General features: G+C 43.6%; 1 protein-coding gene across 2 annotated transcripts in view; it reads right to left on the bottom strand.

The window, feature by feature from the left end:
- The window catches only part of TECRL (trans-2,3-enoyl-CoA reductase like), a 180,888-nt gene that overhangs the window by 61,436 nt on the left and 106,149 nt on the right, over positions 1-13,303 (bottom strand). For both annotated transcript variants that reach the window (XM_033914933.1, XM_033914943.1), the window contains exons 7-8: positions 10,780-10,852; positions 4,160-4,203 (exon numbers count right to left, since the gene is read on the bottom strand). In XM_033914933.1, coding sequence (XP_033770824.1) covers positions 4,160-4,203; positions 10,780-10,852 — 117 coding nt within the window. The remainder of the gene's footprint in view (positions 1-4,159; positions 4,204-10,779; positions 10,853-13,303) is intronic.

The following is a 13,303-nucleotide window of genomic DNA, read 5'->3' as shown; positions in this document are numbered from 1 at the left end:
ACGGTGGATTCCGCAAAAACCTCCTCTGGGAGAGCATTCCAGGTGTCCACCACTCGTTGCGTGAAGCAGAACTTCCTGATATTTCTCCTGGACTTATTCCCCCTTATCTTCAGTTCATGTCCTCCTGTTTGTGTCACATTGGACATTGTAAATAATTTTTTTCCCTGCTCTATTTTGTCGATTCTTTTCAGTATTTTGAAGGTCTCGATCTTATCCCCTCGCAGTCTCCTTTTCTCAAGGGAGAACAATCCCAGTCTCTTAAGTCGTTCCTCGTATTCCAGTTTCTCCATACCTTTTACTAGCTTCGTTGCTCGCCTCTGCACCCTCTCTAGCAGTTTTATATCCTTCTTTAGGTTGGGAGACCAATGTTGGACACAGTATTCCAAGTGTGGTCTCACCATTGCTTTATAAAGTGGCATTATAACTTTCTCTGATCTAGTTGTGATTCCTTTCTTTATCATGCCTAACATTCTATTTGTTTTCTTTGCCGCTGCTGTGCATTGTGCCAACAGTTTCAGGGTCCTATCTATTAGAGAATGACAAGGGGAAAAAATCTGTCCCCGTCCCCGGCCCACCATCCTTTGCACCGCCCCGTCACCACCATTCCTTTCACCGCCCCGTCACCGTCACCACCATCCCTTTCACCGCTCCGTCACCGCCACTGCCATCCCATTCACCGCTCCGTCACCGTCCCCGCAGCATCCATATAAGCTTTAGTACTGTAATATTTAGCTTATTCCTTTCTTATAAATCAAAGTTCTGGCTGCTGAACTAGAGAAAGAGTTGTTCAGCTGGCAGGGCTTTGTTTATAAATTTTTATCAACACAACTAATATACTACTTTATCCTAAAGCAAAAAATAAATAAATAGAATTTTTTTTTTCTACCTTTGTTGTCTGGTTTCTGCTTTCTCCTTCCATCCACTGTGTGTCTTCTCTCTGCGTCTTTCATTTGCTATTACTGTGCCTCTCCCTTCACCTCCCCCCCTCAATTGGTCTAGCACCCATCTTCTTCCCTCCGCTCCCCCATAGTCTGGTATCTGTCTTCTTCCCTTCCAGCATCTTCTCCTCACTCTGTCTTCCACATTTCCCTTCACCCTCCTTCAATGTTTGTTCTATTCCTTTCCACCACCACCCCTTTACCATGTGTTCCTTTCTACCACCCTTCAGCTCCTCTCACGTGGCCTATCTACCTTCCTCACCTTGAACCTTCTTTGATATTAGTGGGATAAATAAATTGAAGGAGATATCATCCACAGCTAAGACCAGGGCTAGTTGATGAGGAGCAGATAGGGAGAAAGCACCTGGGGTTGTGAAGGAAGGCTTAGGATGTCATTGTCTAAGGAAATTTACTTGCAAATGAGCCCAAGAAAGCAAAAGGAACCCTCTACTTCCTGTGCCAGCATTTCCTTCACCAGCCCAAGCTCAAAGGAGCTTCTTGAGCTCCTTCCGGAGTTTTCACCCATTGAAAACCCATCATTTCCCCCCACTCTCTACTTCCTAGCACTGATATATCATGCCTAGTCTTACCAGCGCAGAAGGAAGGGGCCAAAAGCCTCACCTTGAATTGGACTAGAGAGCAAGGAAGCGGAGCGAGGCTGCTCCTTGGCCAACCTGCCCTCTTTCTTCTCGGTTGGACTTTGCCACCTTCCTCTTCGTTTGCACAACTGAACACGACTCTGCTGCCAGAAGCGTCAACGACGATGAGCAGCCCGGCTTTCCTCGACTCGTCCTCTCCTCTCCTTTTGACCGGCGCAGGGCCTTTGCTGGGGGCCGCGTCTGGCTCCTCCTTCGGGGCGCCCTCGTGCAGGTGCGTTATGTCGGCGATGTGGTTCAAGAAGAACCTGAAGTGGGGGCTGTGGTGCTGCTGCACGAGCCGGGCGTAGGCATTCTTCTGGGGAGGGGGCGGCGGATCCATGGGGGAGGGGCGCCCGTCACTCTCACACCGACGAGGCCATTTTCCTCGGGGTGCTTGAGCTGAACCCGTCGGCCTCCCGGGCCAGAACTTGCCCGTCGCTGGCTGCTCACTGTTCAATCTTCTGCTCTGCTGCAACTTCCTGTTTCCGGTTGCGTCAGATTGAACACTGAGCAGCCCCGTGAGCACGGCTTTTTGAAAGCATGCATGTCACCGAAAAGAAAATCCTGCAAACTAAGGTGAGGTGAAGAGAGGGAGCTGGCTAAGATCCATCGAGCGGGCAGGAGCTGCGGGGACCGCGCGATCCTTGATGCCTCACTGCGGAGACAAGACCATTCACCGCTCCACGGGGCGGTGAATGGCCTTGTCCCCGTCCCCGCAGCAACTGCTATTTTTCTTTCCCCGTTTCGGCGGGTTACCCGCGGCTAAACGCGGTAGCCGTGGGTAAACCGCCACCGTGTCATTCTCTACTTTCTATCAGTACACTCAGGTCCTTTTCTTGTTCGTTCTTACTCAGAGTTGCACCTGACATTCTATACTCGTGTTCCATGTTCTTTCTGCCTAAATGCATTACTTTGCACTTTTCCATATTAAACCTCATCTGCCATTTCTCCACCCATTTCTCTAACTGACACAAGTCACTCTGGAGTTCCTCACTATCCTTCTGCGATCTGATTGCCTGGCATAGCTTTGTGTCATCTGCAGACTTGATGATCTGATTTCCCTATTAGTTTTCAAAGGGTAATTTGCATGGTATGATTTTGCACATGCAAGAACATAAGAACATAAGAACATAAGCAATGCCTCTGCTGGGTCAGACCTGAGGTCCATCGCGCCCAGCAGTCCGCTCACGCGGCGGCCCAACAGGTCCAGGACCTGTGTAGTAAACCTCTATCTATACCCTTCTATCCCCTTTTCCAGCAGGAAATTGTCCAATCCTTTCTTAAACCCCGATACTGTTCCCTGCCCTATAACGTCCTCTGGAAGCGCGTTCCAGGTGTCGACCACACGTTGGGTAAAGAAGAACTTCCTAACATTCGTTTTGAATCTGTCCCCTTTCAACTTTTCCGAATGCCCTCTTGTTTTTTTATTTTCTGAAAGTTTGAAGAATCTGTCCCTCTCTACTCTCTCTATGCCTTTCATAATCTTGTAAGTCTCTATCATATCCCCTCTAAGTCTCCTCTTCTCCAGGGAAAAGAGACCCAGGTTCTCCAATCTCTCAGCGTATGAAAGATTTTCCATCCCCTTAATCAGTCATGTCGCTCTCCTCATAAGGTTTTGATATAAAAACTAGTGCGCCTGTGTGATACATGCAGGGAAAGGGCACCACATTATGGAGTAGATTCAAAAAAGAGAAGCGAAATTTAAGTGCCAAGTGTGAATTCTATGCAGAACTGCTATTATAGAAAACTAGCATAAGTCCACATTTTCACACCTAATTGTAAGCATGATAACTTATCACTCAACATAGTATTAGGGACAAACATACCATAACCAAGAACACAATAAGAACCAAGAACACAATAAGAAATTAAGTAATTTATATTAGCACTTTTGACACAGATAAGTTGAGTTTCTGATAGGAGGAATGGTGGTGTATACATGATTAGAACCTGTGATCCCAGGATGGGGATCTGAATAACGTTATGTTATAAGAGATTCTATGATCTGAGTAACAGATTAACTATGATATACCCACCCTGCTAGTTGATTGAGCATTATTACTTTAAAGTTAAGTGGAGTTGATTCTCAATTATTATGAGAAAGAAACTATGGTTATGGTAACAATGGTACACATGCCTGACCTGCCCCCCCCTCTCCTCCCAGAAGTTGTGCACGTTAGAATTTGCATGTGAAACTTCTAGAATAATGACAAAGGATAATTTAAACCAATTTTTCAATCAAAAGTTATAAATTAAGTTACACACACATCTGGCCTTAGTCTATAAACAGCATGTGCAAATTTGAGTGCTTGGCATAAATATGGATGTACAAGTTTATAGAATTAGAGAGATAGTGGGTGCCCTTTAAGAAGAGCACACACCATTATTAGCAAACATTGTATTATACATAATAGCCCAACCTTAATAAATTTCAGTATTAAAGTAAACATATGAAGCAAGATGACATAATTTGAAATCAAGTTTAAACTGACTCAACAAAATGAACACAAGTAAAAATAATAAATACTCAATTAAACCTCATAATTTTATTAATAAAATAGCAGGTATTTTTTTTATACATACCAGAAAAGTGAAGAAAGACAGAATAACTTGTCTGTTTTCAAATGCTAGAAATAAAATAATGAGACATATAATATTACACAGGTATACCGATATAAATATGTTTGCATATGATATAGTGCAGGGATCTCAAAGCCCCTCCTTGAGGGCTTCAATCCAGTCGTGTTTTCAGGATTTCCCCAATGAATATGCATTGAAAGCAGTGCATGCACATAGATCTCATGCATATTCATTGGGGAAATCTTGAAAACCCGACTGGATTGCGGCCCTCAAGGAGGGACTTTGAGACCCCTGATATAGTGGAAGACCTCATAGCCAAAATTTCTAAATCAAAAGTTCCCACTGGGACTCGTACCGAAAGAGCAAACCCCCTTTTTTGCTAAAGCCAGCGGAGTAGACCAGTGCAGTAAATGCTCTGACGTCCATAGGAGTTGAATGGGAGTTGGAGCAAGTGACACACAATACTTAGCTTTGTGGCTTTATAAAAGGAAGCCAACGTTTTTTGCTTTTACAAATGAGGTTTCATGCAATGAACAGCATAGAAAAATGCCAGCAGGTACACAACATACGTTTTTAAAATAAAATAAATAAATATACAGAAGGGGGATTCTTATCTCCCAATAATCCATACATGCATGTACCCTTGGGAAAGAGTATACAATCTTCACACATATCCTACTGTACCCTATTGTCAGTGAATGACATTTTGTTGCAAACGAGAGCTCCTCCCTTTTGAATAGTCCAGCCATTTGCACTGTATTTTAAACCTCTTTTTAGCTGCAAGGGATTTACCCTTCTCTGCAGAAGCATGCCTCCCTCAGATCCATCCTGTAGCTATAACTGTGGGTGCTGAAGAGAAGTAGGCTAATCTGTAAGTGAGCAGTGTAAAACTGTAGCTAGGTTTCAGACATGTTTCAGTAATGAGGTGAAGGATGTATGCCGACATCCACGAGCTCAGATTTCTCATGTTAAATGAGAGGGAAGAAACACAACAGAGAACACTCTCACATAATCCCCTTGCCTCAGTATAGGAAAGGAGGCACTTGACAGCCTTGATGTTTAAGCCGGCTCTCTCACTTGTCTTTGATGAGATGCTGGAAGCGAAAATAGAAGCATTTCAGAAAACTCTTATTTCAGTTTCAGCCTGCTCACTTCTGCCAGTGCAGTTTAATTTTTCTAGTACTGTATTTTATTAGCTGCCTGTTATTTTCCTATACAGAGCCATATCCAGCTAACTTCCAGGTCATCGTTGTTAGGATCCTTCATAAATAGCATCCTATCCTTTTGAATAGCAGACATAGGGGGAAACTGTGGTGCTGTGGTTAAAGCTACAGCCTCAGCAGCCTGAGGATGTGGGTTCAAATCCATGCTGTTCCTTATGACCCTGGACAAATCAGTTAATCACCCCAGGTACATTAGATAGATTGTGAGCCCACCGGGACAGACAGGGAAAAAAATGTTTGAGTACCTGAATAAATTGTGTTGCGCTACCAGCTAAAAGATTATCAAATGTTTTGATAGAGGGTGAACAGATAATTCACAGATAGATCTCTTACCAGCAGGGTGTACAGATGTGGATATTTCCATCCTAGGTATGCATTTGAAGTCATGGAAGATGTTGTACATCAAGGGAAGTTCCCCTTTAGATTCTCTTTTGCTCTGACCTCCATGTATCCTATCTATCCATCATGAAAGGTTTCCCAAAAACAAACACAACAACAAGGGTCCTCAACTTTAGAGGCACAGACTTCAACCGCATGGGAGATTTCGTCCATCAAGAGCTACATAAACAAGCAAAAACTGACAATGTGGAGGATATGTAGTCGTCTCTGAAGTCCATACTACACGAAGCAACAGACCGATACATAAAGACAGTAAGTAAACGCAGGAGAAACAAAAGACCCCCAATGGTTCAGTAAAGAAATTTCAGACCTAGTTAAACAGAAAAAAAGACGCATTTATTGCCTACAAACATTTAGGCAGAGAGGGGGCAAAAGAGGACTATCTAGACAGATCTAAAGCTGTCAAAAACAGCAGTCATAGAGGCCAAACTCCGAATGGAGGAAGAACTAGCACAGAAAATTAAGAAAGGGGATAAATCCTTCTTCAGCTATATTAGTGACAGGAAAAAAAACAAAGATGGGATAGTACGCCTGGAGCAATTGGACGGCAACTTTGCAGAATCAAACTCTGAGAAGGCAAAATTACTAAACCAATACTTCAGTGTTCACCTGCGAAGCGCCGGGAGCTGGTCCACAGCTGCAGACTGGAGATAGCCGGAAAGACCCGTTTCTAGATTTCAAATTTACACCCAGTAGTGTCTACAACGAACTATCAAGACTCAAAGTAAACAAAGCCATGGGACCGGATAACCTACACCCCAGAATGCTCAGGGAGTTAAGGGAAGTCCTGGCAGAACCATTATCTGTTCTTTTCAATCTTTCCCTAAGCACAGGAAGGGTCCCCTTGGACTAGAAAACCGCCAACGTAATCCCACTCCACAAAAAGGGCTGCAGGACAGAGACAGCAAACTACAGACCAGTGAGTCTCACGTCTATAGTGTGTAAACTCATGGAAACACTGATCAAACAGAATATTGACACAATCCTAGACGAAGAAAAACTGCATGATCCACACCAACACGGGTTCACCCGGGGTAGATCCTGCCAATCTAATCTGATTAGCTTTTTTGACTGGGTTACTAGACAACTGGACGCCGGAGAGTCACTGGACGTGGTATATTTGGACTTCAGCAAAGCATTTGATAGCGTCCCTCATCGAAGATTACTGAACAAGCTGAAATCGATAGGATTAGGAGACACTCTAACTACATGGGTTGGGGATTGGCTGAGCGGCAGACTTCAGAAGGTGGTGGTAAACGGTACCCCATCCAAAGCATCGGACGTGATCAGTGGAGTGCCGCAGGGATCGGTCCTGGGCCCGATTCTATTCAACTTATTCATAAGAGATATGACGCAAGGACTTAGAGGAAGGGTATCACTGTTCGCCGACGACGCCAAACTTTGCAACATAGTAGGCAGATGCTTATTACCAGATAATATGACACACGACCTACTGCTACTGGAACAATGGTCAAACACTTGACAGCTAGGCTTCAATGCTAAAAAATGCAAGATAATGCACCTGGGCAAGAGAAACCCGCGTAGAACTTATGTACTAAATGGTGAGACCTTGGTTAGGACCACGGCGGAACGCGATCTAGCGGCTATCATTAGCGAGGACATGAAGGTTGCCAATCAGGTGGAGAAGGCTTCCTCCAGGGCAAGACAAATGATGGGGTGTATCCGCAGAGGTTTCGTCAGCAGGAGACCTGAAGTTGTGATGCCGTTGTACAGAGCCATGGTGAGGCCTCACTTAGAGTACTGTGTTCAGTTTTGGAGACCACACTACCGAAAGGACGTGCTGAGGATCGAGTCGGTTCAGCGAACGGCCACCAGGATGGTCATGGGGCTCAAGGATCTCACATATGAAGAAAGACTAAAGAAATTGCGGCTGTACTCACTTGAGGAAAGAAGAGAACGGGGAGATATGATTGAAACGTACAAGTACATCACGGGACGCATCGAGTCAGAAGATGATATCTTCTGGCTCATGGGACCCTCGACCACCAGAGGGCATCTGCTGAAAATCAGGGGAGGGAAGTTTCATGGCGACTCCAGGAAGTACTTCTTCACCGAAAGAGTGGTGGATCATTGGAACAAACTCCCACTCCAGGTGATAAAGGCCAGCAGCGTGACGGATTTTAAGAATAAATGGGATACTCATGTGGGATCTTTAAGGGAGTAAATCCAGGGGGGGGGGATACTTGGAATGGGCAGACTTGGTGGGCTATAGCCCTTTTCTGCCGCTTTTTCTGTTTCTATGTTTCATGCTTTGCCTCAAATGATATCACAAAAAAAACCAGCTTTCGGACCTCGGCGTTTGTGGCTTTGCTGAAGCTGTAGTTACCAGTCCCTGAGGAAGAGGCTTCTCAGCCTTGAAACCGGGCTTGGTCAGACATCTGCAGACACATGTATGAACTTTATCTACTTATGCTACAGCCTGAGGAATGCAGTGCCTATACTAACAGTAGAAGACACAATTAACTGATTATTGGGCAGCGGTTCCTTCACTTTCAGTTAAGTAAACACCATTGCTTGTTGATTTCATTTACTTAGTCGCTTGTTGTCTTGGCTCGCAGGTGAGGGGCAGAGGAACTCTGTTCCATTGTTTTTGTGGTACAGCCCCCCCCCCCTCCCGAGTCACGGTTTCCCCAATCGTGAATTTGGTTATTCGTGATTTATTTTTTAGCCTTGATTTTTAATTGAGAAACGCTGCCCCAGACATCCCCCTGACCTTACCTGGTGGTCTAGCGGCAACGCGGGGCAGGAGAGATCTTCCTACGCTCCTGCCCTGTGCAGAGCCGCGCTGTGAGTTTCCGTGGTCTCGCGAGACTACAATGGGAGTTTCCGTTGTAGTCTTGTGAGACTACAATTTGTGAGACTACAAATTAACGTTATTCGCCGATGACGCCAAATTATGCAATATAGTGGACAAGAACACAACAGGACCTGACAACAAATCCAAGACCGATAGTATGGCACATGACCTCCTCCTACTGGAGAATTGGTCCAGGACCTGGCAACTAAACTTCAATGCCAAAAAATGCACCTTGGCAACAAAAATCCATGTAAGACTTACACTCTTAATGGTGAGATCCTAGAAAGAACTGTAGCGGAACGAGACTTAGGGGTAATCATCAGTGAGGACATGAAGACTACAACTCAGGTGGAGAAAGCTTCATCTAAAGCCAGACAAATCATGGGTTGCATACGAAGGAGTTTCGTTAGCCGTAAGCCCGAAGTCATAATGCCATTATATAGGTCCATGGTGAGACCCCATCTGGAATACTGTGTACAATTCTGGAGACCACATTACCGCAAAGATGTGCTGAGACTTGAATCGGTCCAGCGAATGGCCACACGGATGGTCACGGGGCTCAGGGATCTCCCGTATGAGGAATGGCTGAATAAATTGCAGCTCTACTCCCTAGAGGAACGCAGGGAGAGGGGGGACATGATCGAGACATTCAAGTACCTCACGCGCTGTATCGAGGTGGGGGAGGATATCTTCTTCTTCAAGGAACCCACGTCAACACGAGGGCATCCATGGAAAATCAGGGGAGGGACATTGCATGGCGACACCAGGAAATACTTCTTCACCGAGAGGGTGGTGGATCGATGGAATGGTCTTCTGATGCAGGTGATTGAGGCCAGCAGTGTGCCTGATTTTAAAGCTAAATGGGATTGAAAGGTGGGATCTCTTCGCAAAGGGAGGTAGGGGAGGGTCATTGGTGTGGGCAGACTTGATGGGCCTTGGCCCTTATCTGCCGTCACTTTCTATGTTTCTATGTTTCTATGACTATAGGAACTCACAGCATGGCTCTGCACAGGGCAGGAGCGTAGGAAGATCGCTCCTGCCCCGCGTCGCCGCTAGACCACCAGGTAAGGTCGGGGACGCAGGAGGAAGGCAGGAGGGAGGCGGGAGTGGGTCAGAGCCGGCCCAAAAAATTATTTGCGATTTTCCCTATTCGCGGGCCGGCTCTGCCCCTAACCCCCATGAATATTGATGGTCTGCTGTATGTAGTTTATTTAATCACGTAAATGCACCTATTAGGTCACTATATTAGCCTATGATGATGTGTGGCAGGAACCCAGTGGGTCTCCACCTTTGGCTTTAAGCAGGTGAGCGGGTTCTTTGTAATCTGCTCCTTGGAGCTTACTACCTCACACTGAGGACCCCGTATCACAAATTTAAATATTAAAAATTTAATATACAGTACAAGTTTACTTATATATGTTTTGAGAGTTCCTTCTGCTCTCCACCTATATCCCTTTAAGCAGCAGATTTGTAGCTTTTTGCCTCAAATGACGACATTTTACATACCTCAAATATAATGATAACAATTTATTTGCTTATAATTATAAGGTTGGTGGAATTAACCATATCAATAGTTCTCAGGCGTCTCACTACACATGTAAATGCAGCCCCAAACACAAGCAAATTAGTGCTTTTCAGAAAAATTATACTTTTTTGCAGATATTAATTTGGTTTTTATGTTATTTTATGAGAACAGCATATAGTTTTAGCTATGAATATACTAAGGGATCCTTTTACAAAGGTTCGCTAGCGTTTTTAGTGCACGCACCGGATTAGCGCGCGCTATAGCGAGCGCTACCCAAAAAACTATCGCCTGCTCAAGAGGAGGCAGTAGCGGCTAGCGTGCGCGACATTGTAGCGTGCGCTATTCCGTGCGTTAAGGCCCTAACGCACCTTTGTAAAAGGAACCCTAAATAACATCCCTAGTTTCAATTTTTATTTTCGGACTATTCTACTACGTACCAACCTGGTAAGTTATTTCATATATTTTTAAAAGAACAGTCTCCAGTCCTCGCCGTAATTATTTAAAGCTGCTTTAAAACTTGTTTCATATATAGATTTAGTAAAAATTACTCAAACCTATAAGATAATGCATGGTAATATAACTCTGTTTTATAATTGTCCTAATGCATAAATCAGTGATGCTTACCATGATAAGAATACTAATTATTTGTTATACATACATGGAGGTGTATAGCGAGGATGATTGATATAATAAGCTATCCAGGAAGTAAATCCCCAGTAGAACGTACAGCCCTACAAAAAATAACAATAATTTTAATGAGAAAAAGAATGGTAAAAAAGAAAAGAAAATAATTTTATAATCAACTGATCCATTAATATGCATTTCAAGAAAAATTAGTGACAAATATGACTAGTGACAATGCAGGTTGCTGAAACTGCCTGAATAATGCAGCTTAATATAATAATAATAATAAAATTTTATTTTTATACCGCAGTACCTCTCAGTTCTATGTGGTTTACAATAATAAAAGAGCAGAACAACACAGCCATAATACAACAGTAGCATAAAATTAAAATGATTAATAACATCAGACAAATTTATCAAAAGATAAGTTTTAACATTTTTCCTAAAATCTTGGTAAGAGTAAGAAGCCGCAATCAAACCACTTAAAGTTTTACTCCATTTACCATCTTTGAAAGATATAGGGCTTCTTTTACTAAGCGGCTAGAACTAATGCCAGCTCAATGCTGGCGTTAGCATCTTGTGTGCGTGGAAATTCTGTGCACGCAGAGCACACGCTAAAACCACTTTCACAGCTTAGTAAAAGGAGCCCAAAGTTCTTTAAAGGAATCTTTTATATATACATAATTTTTCTTTTTCCATATCTTTATTCATTTTAAAAACCAACATCAAGTGGAAAAGATTAACAAACCATGTACAAAATAAACAGCACTTAATACCATCAAATGATATAATAAATACATATCCCTTCCCGCACACTCACCCTTTCATACAGCATAAAGACAATCAAGAGTAATACAAATGATCAAAACAAACAAAATTACAATCAAATAATAAATTAAAAGCATATCCCCCCTACCCACCCATCCTGGATGTGTATAATCAAAGGGCTAAAATTAATAATCAATCTTTACAAAATTTTGTCAATGGGTCGCAAACCTCCTTGAATTTCTTATAATGTCCCAATTGTATTGCACTCATACGTTAAAATTTATAAGTTTGGCCCAAAGATTCCCACCATAAACTATAGTTTAACCTGTCCCAATTTTTCAAATTTTTCAAAATAAGATGTATGGCAACTTCTGTCATGATAAGAAGTAGTCTTTTAAGGATGGAAAAGAGAATAAAGAACAGCCATGTGTATGGTGTTCATTGTCTGAAAGTCTGAAATGTTTCAGCATGTAATCTAGATGACAATTCCCACAATGAACATACTGAGAGGATAATTCTATAATGTGTCATATAGATTTAGGCAGCAGGAACCCACAGAAATGGTGAGGAGAGTGTGGTGCAGTGGTTAAAACTACAGCCTCAGCACCTTGAGGTTGTGAGTTTAAACTCATGCTGCTCCTTTTGACCCTGGGCAAGTCACTTAATCCCCACATTGCCCCAGGCACATTAAATAGATTGTGAACCTGCCAGTTCAGACAGAGAAAAATGCTTGAATAAATTCATGTAAACTGTTCTGAGCTCTCCTGGGAAAATGATATAGAAAACTGAAAAAAGAAATGTTCTAAACAAGGTGTCTAGGGGGAATTCATCATGGGTGTGGTAAAATATTACCCTTAACAGCACCTTGATGCCCCATGGGATTCAGCACCTTGCAAGCAGTGTTATTCTGTACCTGGGAGCACCAGGCTCAAAGCCGTGGCTTAATGCTCTTGGGCTGCCAGTACAGGATCCCTCCATATATCAAGCCCCCCTCTTAACCCCCCCCACAACAAAGTCCTCCCACCCCCACAGTAACAAGCTCCCCCATGCACCCAAAATGGCTACCAATCTGGACATTGGTACGACGAGTAAGGTGATTAAATCTGCGGATGATATGAAGTTATTCAGAGTAGTGAAGACACAGGGGGATTGCGAAGATCTGCAATGCGACATAATCAAGCTCGAGAAATGGGCATCGACATGACAAATGAGGTTCAATGTGGATAAGTGTAAAGTGATGCATGTCGGTAAAAAAAATCTCATGGACGAATACAGGATGTCCGGGGTGGTACTTGGAGAGACCTCCCAGGAAAGAGACTTGGGAATTCTGATCGACAAGTCAATGAAGCCGTCCGCACAATGTGCGGCGGTGGCGAAAAGGGCGAACAGAATGCTAGAAATGATAAAGAAGGGGATCACGAATAGATCGGAGAAGATTATCATGCCGCTGAACTGGGCCATGGTGCACCCTCACCTGGAGTACTGCTTCCAGCACTGGTTGCCATACATGAAGAAGGACATAGTACTACTTGAAAGGGTCCAGAGAAGAGTGACTGGAGGAGGGGCTGGAGGAGTTGACGTACAGTGAGAGATTGGCAAAACTGGGCCTCTTCTCCCTTGAAAGAGGAGACTGAGAGGGGACATGATCAAAACATTCAAAATACTGAAGGGAATAGACTTAGAAGACAAAGACAGATTGTTCACCCTCTCCAAGGTAGGGAGAACGAGAGAGCACTCTCTAAAGTTGAAAGGGGATAGAGTCTGTACAAACGTAGGGAAGTTCTTCTTCA

The sequence above is a fragment of the Geotrypetes seraphini genome, chromosome 1 (genome assembly GCF_902459505.1).
Source record: "Geotrypetes seraphini chromosome 1, aGeoSer1.1, whole genome shotgun sequence".
Lineage (NCBI taxonomy): Eukaryota > Metazoa > Chordata > Amphibia > Gymnophiona > Dermophiidae > Geotrypetes > Geotrypetes seraphini.
This window is presented reverse-complemented; position numbering and strand designations above follow the sequence as displayed.